This window comes from Canis lupus, chromosome X (genome assembly GCF_003254725.2).
Source record: "Canis lupus dingo isolate Sandy chromosome X, ASM325472v2, whole genome shotgun sequence".
Classification (NCBI taxonomy): Eukaryota; Metazoa; Chordata; class Mammalia; order Carnivora; family Canidae; genus Canis; species Canis lupus.
Window position 1 is genome coordinate 84,577,132 of NC_064281.1, and position 12,894 is coordinate 84,590,025.

Below are 12,894 nucleotides of genomic sequence, written 5' to 3' on the forward strand. Positions count from 1 at the left end.
GTAGGGCATAGAGGAGATAACAGATGACTGGGGTGGAGACTTTTCTTTCTTTAACATATAGTGGGATGGAGAAAGCTGTCAGGATGAGAGACTATAGGGAGGTTCACTGGCCCCTAGAGCTATAACCAGAACTCATGCACACCCAGAGGGTCCCAAGGCCAAACACTTTGCAGTCTGTGGTCTAGTTGGCAATCTGTGACCTTTGTTCTATGTTCCAGTAAGGTATGGGTGATAACACTTAGAAAGTGGTACTCACTTGGGCTTTTGCTCTCTGCAAACATCAACCCAGAGCTGATCAGACTGAGTCTTATCAAGCCAAGATTCAAGTTAGACTGAATCTTAATATAAACAACCAGTGCTCAACAGAATTTTCTGGTGGGGAGATAGACATTTTAGTATTCCAGAAAAGGAAAAGAAAGACAAAAAAAATTCTCATCTAAGCTCCATTCAATCACTAAACATTTACTGAAGTCTAGAGCTCAAAAATGTTGCTTTTTAAAATGCTACTGAATAATAAATGGTGTAGCTGTTAAGAACTTGGGCTCTATAGATGCAGTTGGGACCTACATTCAAATTCTGGCTGTGACGCCTGCCAGCTGTGTAACCCTGGGCAAGTGGTTGAACCTCACTCTCACTTTTACCTATCTATAAAGCAATAATAAAATACTAAAAAAGTTTACCTAATGAGATTGTGGTGGAGATGAAATGAGATGACCCTAGAAGGACTTTTTGCACATGGGGCATGTTCCATAAATGATAATCATTAAGTGTGTGGACATAAGCCAGGTGCTAGGGAATATAAGAATGAGTAAGATACAGTCTCTGCTGTCAGGTATCTCAAATTTTAGCTAGAGAGACAGGTATGTAAAGAAGAAATAACAATCTAGTGTTGATATATGCGAAGATCAGAGTATGTACCAGACAGTTCTATCAGAGCATGAAGAGAAGGGCATTTAACCTTGTCTGCAGAGGGATGACAGGACAAGACTTGTAAAAGAAGAGGAAGCCCAAGAATGAGTCTTCAAGAATAAAGACTGATGGGAGTTACCCACCCAAAGTGTGGGATGAGGGATCTTGGTAAGAGGTAAGACTTGCCAGGCCTTGGCTTAGCATTAAAGTCTTGGCAGTAAGAGAATATCCAGCAGTTTAGAAAGCATGACATGGGTATGGGACAGTGGGGGCTATGGCAAGAATAGACAATGGAGAGGTAAGCTGGGGGCAAATCATGTAGGTCCTTGGGTAGCATGCTAATGAGTATGAACTTTTGCCATATGTAGAATGGGGGGCTGTTTAAGGATCTTTTTTTAAGATTTTATTTATTTATTCATGAGAGACACAGAGAGAGAGGCAGAGATACAGGCAGAGGGAGAAGCAGGCCCCATGCAGGGAGCCTGATGTGGGACTCGATCCCGGGACTCCAGGATCACACCCTGGGCCGAAGGCAGGCGCTAAACCGCTGAGCCACCCAGGGATCCCCATGTTTAAGGATCTTAATGGCAGGAATATGGTCAGATTTGTAGACTTCAAAGATTACTCTGGACACAAAGTAATGATAGTAAGGGACAAGATTGGAAGCAATAAGACCAGGTGAGCAATACTGGTACCTTAGACTAAGGTAATGGTTTTGGGGGACAAAAGGAAGAAGGTAGATTCAAGACGAGTTTGGGAGATAGAATAGAACTTGGGGACCAATTAAGGTAGAAATGCAGTGGGAGTCAAAGACACTCCCAAATTTATAGCTTGGGCAGTTGGTCCAGTGCTGAATTACCCCATAGCCAGAGTAAATGTGTGCTACAGGCCTCACAAATCAGGGCGCCCCCAAAACTGGCCACATTTTTACTTTATATATTGAGTTTTTAGAAAAACTTCATCACCAATGGAGTACAGGAGCTTTTTGGATCTGCTTACCTTTTTAAGCCTTAGTATTGTTTTTATTTGAATTATATATTGGGGAAGGGGATTATAATCTTCTCGTTGCTCAGGGCCTCCCAAAGAAGAGGTGTGTAAAGCCTGAATCCTTCTCTGATCTGGATGGTTAGTGGTATCATTTCACTGAGAGTATGTGGACATTGGAAGAAGAGCAAGTTTGGGCTTCCTGCCTTTGTTACACTTAGCCCTGAGTGAAGGGAATGGCATGATCAGGCTGGTAAGGGACTGGCAATCAGGTAGCCTTCTAGAGAGATTCCATCCACTCAGCCCAAGTGGAATGGTTATGGCTAAGTCAATGTGCTTCAAACATTCAGCCAATACTAATGGAAAGTAAGGAAAGACTGTTTACTGGCAAGAGAGATCACGAATGCAAGTTGAGCTACAGGTTCTCAACCTGGAGTTTGGGGGAGTTTTGAACCTCTGAAATTATATGCAAAATTGTGTAGATGTGTGCAGTGCAATTTATGGGCAGAAGTTCCACAGCTTTTGGCCCAGGGCGCGATCCTGGAGACCCGGGATCGAATCCCACGTCGGGCTCCCGGTGCATGGAGCCTGCTTCTCCCTCTGCCTGTGTCTCTGCCTCTCTCTCTCTCTCTCTGTGACTATCATAAATAAATAAAAATTAAAAAAAAAAAAAAAAAAAAAGAAGTTCCACAGCTTTCTTCAGATTTTCAGAGCAGTCTTTGACCCCAAGAAAGTCAGGATCACTAGGAGTATATTAACTGTGAAGCGAATAAAGCTTCCCTAGAGCTCCTCACTGGCCTGGGGCTCTTCCAGGGCCCTCAAAAGGACCTTAGCCATCTTGCATTGTTTTTCCTTAAAGGGAGCATTCACCTCTCAAATTGTATAAAGTGTTTGGTCCCACAGTACCTGCATCTACCCCTGCCAACCACAGATTAGTGAATTACCCAGCATGGGTTGGTATCTGGGAGTGGATGCCCTCCAAGAGTAACGAGCATGAGGAAAGGATTATTAAAAGTCAACGACTGCATTAATAAAGGCAGAAGGAGAAGCAAATGCCAATCAAATAAAGAACAGTCACCAAAGGAGGAGGAGATCACATTGTGAAGGAAGTAAAAAGAGAGGTAGCCAACTTCATCCAACATGGATGGGAAAGCAGGGGAGAGGAAAAACAAGGATACGCACGGTTCCAGGAGTAGCTAGGATACCTGCATGGTGGCCACCCAATATATGAATGATAGCTTACTATCTCTCATTCTGTCCGGGGAAGGGAGAGGGCGGGGGTGGGGGAGGAAACTTTGGAAAATGATTGTTAAAGTTTCGTTGTTTAGCAGAAAAATAATCATTTTTACATTTTGTGCAAAACATTCTACATTTTCAGATCATTTAAGTGAGCACTACATACTGTCAGTGTGAATGTAGGGCCTTGAAAAGCATTTTGCGGTTTTGTTTTTGTTTTTGTTTTTTGAGCTTGGTTATAAAAGCAATCTCCTGTGTTAAAATGTGTGAATAGTTTGATAATTTGTACACATAATCAAGGGCATCTCAGCTGGACTTTGTGTTGGCTGCTGTATAGAACATGAACAAATGTCAAGGGATAGAAAATTACTTTAGATATTTAAAAGAGAAGAAATAAATAGTCTGTTTTGTAACAAGTTTCTGTAAATAAAATAATTTATATTATTTATAAGAAAAGGTTGTGCTTTGCTTTATGAGAAATTAGTTTGTGGAACAAACATGTTACTAAATGGGCAATAAAATTAGGTCTTTTCAATAAAAAAAAAAAAAACAGCGGAGGTAGTAGTACAAACAAAAAACTCTGCACTTCCCTATTCAGTTAGGATGATACTCAGTAAAGTAGGTTTACTGTAATAATCGCATCTATGTGGAAGTGAAGTTGAATGGCACACATGTACTTTTCAAAATGAATCCTAATGTGTTCTATGGCCAGGCAGAGGCCCTGAGTGACCTTTGTCTACTCTTCCACCCCCAACCCCACTTCTGAATCTTTCTTTCCTAATCCTGTATCCTAATCTTCTTACTCCTTGAACATCCATATTTCTGCCCCATCTCTCTGTCTTCTGGCTGGAAATAGGGAGCAGTGAAAGAGGATAGAAAGAGAAAAGAAGTCATAAGAGTGACATTTGAACGTGAAAGATTTTGAATTAGAATTTATCCTGGATAACCCACAAAACCAGTAATCCATATATGGTTCATTGAATGCTGTCCAAAATTCAGGCCAAGAAAACATCTATTTGAACCAGCATGTTCTAAATTGGCCGCCCCGGCAATTCTGAGGTTGACTGGTTTCATTTGGGCAAATCATGCTGACTTTCCCATTATTGGGAGACTGAGTGTTATTATTATTGTCTTTGGAGTGTGAAATGTACCCTGATCAGTGATACGTGCTCTGATCTGCTTCTATGTCTATTATGGAACCTACTTGATGCCATTTTACATTTCCATAGTAACTTTCTCCTGGAATCTGTTCCAAGATAGACTAATTTCAATACTGTTCCCAACTTAACTTCTCCAGTGATAATATCTTTCAAGGCTTTTGACATATTAACTATAGATGTGTTTATTCATAATTGTGTCACTATGAAAAATCTGCTACTTGAGGACAATGATTTTCAATGGCTAATATGACAAAATATATTAGAGACACGGAAAAATAGCTACTAACTGGAATGACTAAGCCAAGGCATTGATTTGAGGTTACTGAGAACTAAATAAAATTAATTCAATAAAAAGCAGCAATTTGTATTTTTTTTGCTAGCAAAGGAAATGATTAAAAACATTTTTAATGATAAAGAAAGATGTGTAACATTATTGGCTAGCAATGCTATTCTCACTGAAAGAAGACCAAGAGTCTATTAATATATGCTTCATAATGTACACATGTAAATTAAATAAGCTCTAGCTGCTTGATATTTCAGTATGGTTAATGTGGAAACAATTCATAACACTTTTATACATAGCTTAAGCACTTTTCTATTTTTTCATTCTAATAGTAAGCCTTAGCTTGACTTGAGCATAATGAATTTCTTCTTTAATAAGTCCTGTTTGATCCGACAAAGCCAATTAAACACAATACACTTAGGTACCCATTGGTTACATTATTAGACTGGTAAAGGACATAAATCCGTGTGACCACAAATTTTGTTTGAACCAAATTTTGGAAATGTATAAATTATTTGGATGTAACAGTTTTGTCGAACTCTCAGCTACTTCTGCAAGATGAAATTATAATTTGTGGAGCTAAATACTGTTAAGCTTGTGTTGGAATCAATTATTCAAACTTTGTAATTGTTTCGATGAACCTAATTGTACAACTTAGTGAAGATAAAATTATATGCCCAATAAATACATGTCAACATTTTGCCTTTAGCCAATAAGAAGAAGGAGAAAGAACGCCCAGAGATCTCTCTTCCTTCAGACTTTGAACATACGATTCATGTGGGGTTTGACGCAGTCACCGGGGAGTTCACTGTAAGTAAGCTCCTTATTGTGTTTTGCAAGCCATGAAAAAATTCCTTTGTGAAAACAGGTTTCAAGAAATCATGTCCATGTCCCAGAATGTCAGGCTTGATGCTTTGGATGATTTCAAGGAAGATGGACTATGCCTAGTCAATCACACGAAAAGTACTGACAAAATTATTTTGTCCATCATAAAAATGTCTGATCATTGTTAGTCTTCAACTTGATGTTGAAAATGTGAATTTTCCATGGCACAGGAGAGGTAGTCCTAGTAGACTGTTGAGCTTCTTTATTGTTTGAAGTGAAATCAGAGAATCATTGACTCGAGTTGGCCAGTGAAGACAGTCCATCTGAATGCCAGTGAAGACAGTCCATCTGAATAATTCAGGCTTTACATTGGAACCTGGATTACTCAGATCAGCTAACCACTCTAACCAAAATTCTGTAAAATTGATTTGCTCTTCCCTTTGATTTTAAGAATGTAGCTTATTTTCAGGCTTATTAACAGGTGTATTTTATAGGCCTTCAAAACAACAAACCCCATGTTTCAGGAAGAATATTTATGGATAGTCATGTGTGCGTTAGTGGTTATGTGCTTACATATATACAATCCAATAAGAATTCTCCAGAAAGACCATAGCTATAGAGTCAGCCTTTCTTTGGATATTTGTAGTGCTCAAATAGTGCAAGATCTCAGTCATTTTGTGTGTGTGTGTGTGTGTGTGTGTGTGTGTGTGTGTTTTAAGATCTGGCATCTTTGTTTTTAGATGGATGAAAGAAAAGATGTGGCTAGAAATATGTCCCCAGGAGGATCAGCTACCTTTTTCCATACTAGTAAGGATCTCAATAAAAATGTACATTCTGAGATAATGAGTAATTTTTAATGCATTCAGGAAAAAAAACTTCTATAATATCACCACCGATTCTTGAGTTCTTGGTGTAAGAGATACTTTTAGATGTTAAATAATTAAATTTTCCGTCTCATAACTTGACAATTAGTAAGTAAACTCCTATGATTCAGTGAACCAAAAGGGGGCAAGGGACAAATCAACTGGATTTGAAGAAGCAAACCATGTCTCTGAATTGACAGCCAAGATACCCCCTTTTTTTTTCAATTCTGGAAGTACGCAATATGAGAATAAAATCACAATTGACTAAACATCTTGGCCTTGTAAAGTGATGTGAGCTGGTTATTTCTGTACTCTCAGTAACAAGCAGAAGAGAATGTAAAGAAGTACTAACATTGATAAAGTTGAGACACTGGTAAGATTTAACAAATTTCATCACTAGAGTCAAAGACTTTATTCAAATGGCCTTGAGTACTGTCACCACTACCATTACACCATCACCACCAAAATAAATAAATAAATAAATAAATAAATAAATAAATAAATAAATAAATAAATAGTTTTTATAATCTGAGCAAAGATATTATGACTTTTTTGACACTTGAAACAGTAAGAGCACTTAAAATTTATAAATTTTGTCCAATAACTCTTCCCTGTTTTAAGAACATTATGTTTCCAGTTTTGACATTCTTTATTTTCTATGTGTCTTTTCTCTGTTTTAACTTATATTTTATTGCTGTCATACCATTTTTTTCCTTCCTTTTTGTGGTCTGACGTGAAAGTTTTCTCCTCCACTATTCTTGTGTGACATTCTGGTTCCTTTCCAATTTTTTTATTTTTTCCGCTCTTTCCAACTTGCTTGACATCTCATGATCTAATCTATCTTTAGCTCTTGCTTTGTTCTTTTTGGGTTCTGAATGGAAATGAAAAAAAGTGAATCACCATCATCTTGCTGACTGCATTTTCACTTTGCTGTTGTTTAGAACCTAAAGAACCAACTAGAAGGGTGGGATATGTGATGGACACTCTTTCCAATTGTGAACAACAGTTTGATGCAACTAAACCCAAATCCAACCAAAACCTGTGCTCCCCCTCCTCCCTGACACCCAATTTAAAATAAAGCAGCTGTTTGGAGGCAGGCAGTTGTTAGAAATCCTTTGAATATACAGACAGACATAGGCTAAATTTGGAAATCTGATGCACTTATTGCCCTCATGATGGTCTTTTGAAACTACTTGTCCAAAAAAAAAAAAAAAGAAAGAAAGAAACTACTTGTCCGTACATTATATTTAAAGATGCCACATTCTGCCCTTTTTAACTCTTTTTACCTATGGTTTACACTTACAGACTTTAAAAAATGCCAAATGGTAATAAGCTTTTAAAATCATGTTGTTGGTAGCATTTAAAATCGGGTCCTAAAAAAAAAAAAAAAAAAAAAAAAAAAAAAATCGGGTCCTATTTGCCACGGTACCACTAATGTAATGTGTGCACAGAGGGGGAGGGATGTATTACTAAATTTGATTATTGCTGTTGCTTAGGTTGCATTTTGAGCAATTTGTTGAACTGTCTTGTTCAGTTGTCTTCCAAGGGCCTGTCATTGTGAATATTTGGACTCCAATTTGGTGTGCCGCTTGGTGATTGTCCTATGGCTAGTTGGCCCATATGACCTTGTATGCTTGGGTATGCACTTGGGCCCTGAGATTCAAAGTAGGTTGGGAGGTGAGATTTGGGATACTAAAGTATTAAAAGTCCTTACCCTTTATATTGCCATTTTTGTCCTAAATACTTCAGAACTCCCCCTTCCAGACCTCTAGACCTGTGACGGTCGCTTCAAGTCAATCAGAGGGAAAAATGGTATGAGTGATATAAATGATCATTTCTCATGATAAGATAAATGCTTGGCCTGTTGTATCATGCTGCCATTCTCCTGGGCTACACCGGACAATCCCCAGCTTGTTGTACATCTGGTTGTTTTTGTACATGTGGTCAGGCATTGATATGTGCTCCTGCTTCTGATGCTCATACTTCTAGGTCTCCATTAGCTGTCTTAACTTTTGGGATTTGTACCTCAATTTGGAGCAATGAGATGGCTTTCTGATTAAGTGCCTCTGTGGCACACATTCAAATTTAAGCGTCAGGTCTTATTGATGGACTAGTTTATCTCAACTTATCAAAGAAAAAAGAGACTATGTCAGCAGTGTAGTCATGTGGTAAGTATAGTTGTCTGAAGGATCTTCTGCAATTGACAGAATGTCTTCCTGCTGTCTAGTGATCACAAGACATTTATGTATCACAAAAGTTTAGAAGTGCCATGAGAATGTATAACTGCAAATATTCTAATGATTACGGTAATGATCATGCCAGTGATGTCTGCTCTAGTGGTTATGTGCAACGCATACCTGGTTTTGTAACACTTAATAACTCCTTTGGCCATTACAGTATTAACCAAATGCTATTAATTGCACTTAGAATCAGAACTGGGATCATGCATGGGCTCCTGAGTTCAAATATGTGGCTTAAGGCTTTAGCATCAAATTGCGTGATTAATGCATGTCAAAGTGTCGTTTCACTGTGCTTGGAGTGACCCCAAATGCCAGGAAATCAAAGACCTATATCCCAAATCAAACCAGTTGGGTCGAAGCATGTCTCTGTAGCTTTGGAGACAGTATCTTTCTTTAGACAAAGCTGCTATCTTATATCCGATCTTATTTTGTGGGAAGTGCGACTTTAGAACTGCAGCATTAAAATGGAAATTGTTCATATATGGCTTGAAATGAAATGGTTTCCCTTTCCCTGGCCTAAAGAAACTTTTTAAAGGTAGAGTCTGGCTGCGTGGGAAATCCTTAATAATCTAGTTTTCCCTAGACCAGTCACGACTTTAGGTGCAACATGCGGAAGAGTCGCATCAATGAGAATGAAGTTAAATTTAGCATCACCATGTTGCCATCCTGTCCATTTTAGCCACACAGACACTTCCACTGTGAAACCGGAAATGGTTCACCAGAATTGGGAATTGAAATTTGTAAGTTCATCACATGGCCATTGGCTACTTGTGATTACCCAGTCGTAAATACAGACTTACAAATTATTGTCCAAGCTTTTCATGATGCCATCCTTCTTTCCTCCAAAGTCATGTTTCTGCCTTCTGGTAATTTCTCTGGTCACTCACTTAACAGTAATTCTTATTGTGTATTTCTGGAGGAAGCATCTGGCCCAAAGTGGAAATTATGCGTCTAAACATTAGAAAGTTGTCTTTTTTCTGTTTTCTTAAATCCGTTGTCCTGTATCCTGTCCTGCCCCCACCCCGCGTTAGTTAAAACCTTTCTATTTTCATAACCGCCCCACTTTAGAAGGGATTAACCCCCCTCCCCATTCAGACCCATTGGTTTCATCTCCTCCCACCTTCTAAGTTGTCCCACATTCTGTTTTAACTTTCTTTTCTTTCTTTATTTACGTCCATTACAGCCAGATCTCTATGGCTCACAGATGTGCCCAGGGAAGCTCCCAGAGGTGCGTCACAGGCCCAAAAGAAGCTTGCATCAAAGTGCTTCTTTGAGATGTCATAGCACTGCAGCAGCAGGTTCATGTGTGTGCAGTAGAATTGTTGCTTGGCTTATCTCACTTTTTTGTTGTCATTCCCAAACTCTGGAGGCCCACGTCACACATTGTCTTGCCGAGACTTCGTAGGACCAGGCCACATAAATTGTGTCTAGATGCACTTAGGAATGGGGTGTCTGTTTCTCACTCCAAGTTGCTCTTGGAGTCTGTACAATTACAAAATGGGGACGTCCGTAGGCTGAGCACGTAGGGAAAGAATGCTAAATGCTCAATGTGAAACTTAACCTTCTGGTGGAATTCGTGCAATTGTCCTTGGTCAGATTTCCAAATACTCCCTCCTCTCTGCTCTAAATGCTTTGGATTATTGCCAATTCTCACCAGGCTTCGGCATGGTCGTCATAGTCCCCAGGTTCTATGTGGCCAATGAACAAAGAGGGGATGGAGGGAGGAGAGGAGAGACTATTTAGCATCTCCGTGCCTGTGGCTCCTCCACTATTCTATTTTGGTCTCTTCTCAGTCCCCCTCTGTATTAAAGCCCTTGACACCCTACCCCCACCCCGCCAAATTGCATTTTGTAATCACAAAGTGTAAACTGACCATGGGTGAGGCTTTTCTTTTATTCGGAATGATCCCCCAATTAATAACATGCCCAGAAACAGCTTCTGTTATTCCAGTCATATAAAATCCATTGATCTGCACTATACTACACTGTGCACAAATTTAGAGAAGTCTTGCTATGTCTGCCCTGAGTCGCCAGAAAAAATAAGCTAAGCCGTAAACATCATTTCATGGATGAGCAGAATTAATATGGAGGTGATTTTCATGCGCTTTTTTTTTTCTATCACAGTCATACTCCTACCCACCCTTTTTAAGTTGGATCCTAGTTTTACCTATGTGTTTTAATTAGAAAAGAGAATGATTGCATTATTAAGTTACTAACTTTAAATCTAGAGTGTCACTTCAGTTTCCCAAGTGTAATCCTACAGGTAGCATGGGCTTCTTGGTGAAGAACTTTACTGGAACATAAAAATGCAGCTGCTGAATGTTCTGAGCTCCATTCTTTCTCTTTGGTTGTCCACAGGGGATCCCTGAGCAGTGGGCACGGTTACTCCAAACCTCCAACATAACAAAACTGGAACAGAAGAAGAACCCACAAGCTGTTCTCGATGTTCTCAAATTCTATGATTCCAAAGAAACAGTCAACAACCAGAAATACATGAGCTTTACATCAGGAGGTAAGAGTAAATCCAAAGTATCAAAGAGAGAAGTAATTCTTATCTCAGGACCTTGGGATTAGAACAGAATGCCTGTAGGGCATCTGAAGTCCGTTCTACTTCCTTTTTTTTTTTCAAGATTTTATTTATTTATCCATGAAAGATGCAGAGAGAGAGAGACAGAGGCAGAGACACAGGCAGAAGGGAGAAGCAGGCTCCATGCAGGGAGCCCAACGTGGGACTCGACCCCGGGTCTTCAGGATCACACCCTGGGCTGAACACGGCGCTAAACTACTGAGCCACCAGGGCTGCCCTCAGTTCTACTTCCTTCCCCAAATGACATCAACATCAGTAAATTGAAAGATGTTCTGGAAGTTGAAGTTGACATTAGGAGGTTTACTACTTGGGTGTGTTTAGAACTCAAGGAGGGGGATTGCTCAGTGAAGCAGTGGTTGTCAGTTTCAATCACAATTGTTCTGTCTCTGCACTGGAATGAAGAAGACAGTTACTTAGAATCAGGCCTTGTGAAGTGACCATGAAATAAGAGGTGTATGAATCAAAACATGGTCTCCTGAAATGTATTTTATCCTTTTGATTCATTGACTTATACTGTGATGATACAGCACACATTTTGTGGTTGCCATTTTGTTCCAACCTCAAAATCAAGCTTAAAAAAAGAAATTATGCCTGGCTATTTATAAGAAATTAAAATGTCTGTGTTCTGGCAAAATCTTGACTTCATTTACTAGCATGTAGGCCCAGCCCTTGTTTGAAGCTTGAACATTCACATTTGCCATGTAAGCAACTGAAAAATATATGCCAAACATTTTTGCATTTTGAGAAAGATGATCTGGGTTGCCTTTCTAGAACAACTTATTATTTAACATCTAAAAAAAGAAGAGAATCCTATCATTAGTGCCCCAGCTGTAAAGTGCCCCTATCTCTCAGCATTGGTTTTAATATAGAGTAGGCTTGAAATATCTTCAGGAATAGTGCAAGGACTTACTTAGAAAGGGAGGAGTGTCTCATTTGGTTCTAACAAATGTCAAAGCCCAAACTTAAAATGTATAGTAATTCATGTGCTCCACAGGATGTTTTTGACTGAGATTGCTTTGCTTGATGGCTGTTCTCTAATGGAGAAAACCTAAAAGGAAAAAAAGCCATCAAGGAGAGCTTTTTAGGTATTTCGTTTTCCGTGTGGAGTGAAATGTCTCAGAGATCCTAGTGATACTTCAAACAGTGCTTAATGTGAAGAAGTCTAGAACTGCCCTCCGGGCCCACTGTAGAACCACAGGTGACCAGAACCAAAAATGCATCATTCTAGTATTTGAGCTGAGTGAAACTCACCAGACATTCTGTGGATGTTCTAGTGTTGAGACTGAGGAATAGGGTGGGAGGAGCGCAGGGGAGGAGAAAGAGAAAGGAAGAAAGGGACAGTAAAAGGGAGGAAGGAAGAGGAAGGAGGGAGGGAGGAGGAGAGGGAAGGAGGAAGTAAGGGAGAAATTCTGGATATGTATAGACTCATACCAATCAGGAGTAGGTAATCTTGGGGCACCTGTGTGGCTCAGTCAGTTAAGCATCCAACCCTTGATTCCGATTCAGGTCACCATCTCAGGGTCCTGGGATAGAGCCCTGCATCGGGCTCTCTGCTCAGTGGGGAGTCTGCTCTAGGGTTCTCTCCCGTCTTCCGCTGTCCCTCCCCCTGCTTGCATGCACGTTCATGCACACATGCACTCTCTCAAATAAATTAAATCTGAGTAAGTAATCTCAATATTACACATATAGATGAGATTCGCTGGAGGCCTTTATTAAGGTCTATAAAATGACATGGTGAACCTTGCAAGGATATGAGTTATTTTCAGAACAATGATGTCATTTGTCATAGCATCTATTCAATATTGAAT

General features: G+C 39.6%; 1 protein-coding gene across 17 annotated transcripts in view; it reads left to right on the forward strand.

Annotated features, from left to right (window-relative positions):
- PAK3 (p21 (RAC1) activated kinase 3) overlaps positions 1-12,894 on the forward strand; it is a 571,264-nt gene that overhangs the window by 481,822 nt on the left and 76,548 nt on the right. For 12 of the 17 annotated variants that reach the window (XM_049107809.1, XM_035711477.2, XM_049107806.1 and 9 more), the window contains 4 exons: positions 5,282-5,382; positions 8,010-8,072; positions 9,684-9,728; positions 10,858-11,011. In XM_049107809.1, coding sequence (XP_048963766.1) covers positions 8,070-8,072; positions 9,684-9,728; positions 10,858-11,011 — 202 coding nt within the window. In that variant the 5' untranslated portion in view covers positions 5,282-5,382; positions 8,010-8,069. The remainder of the gene's footprint in view (positions 1-5,281; positions 5,383-8,009; positions 8,073-9,683; positions 9,729-10,857; positions 11,012-12,894) is intronic. The other 5 variants (XM_049107808.1, XM_025431423.3, XM_025431424.3 and 2 more) reach the window with 2 other exon arrangements.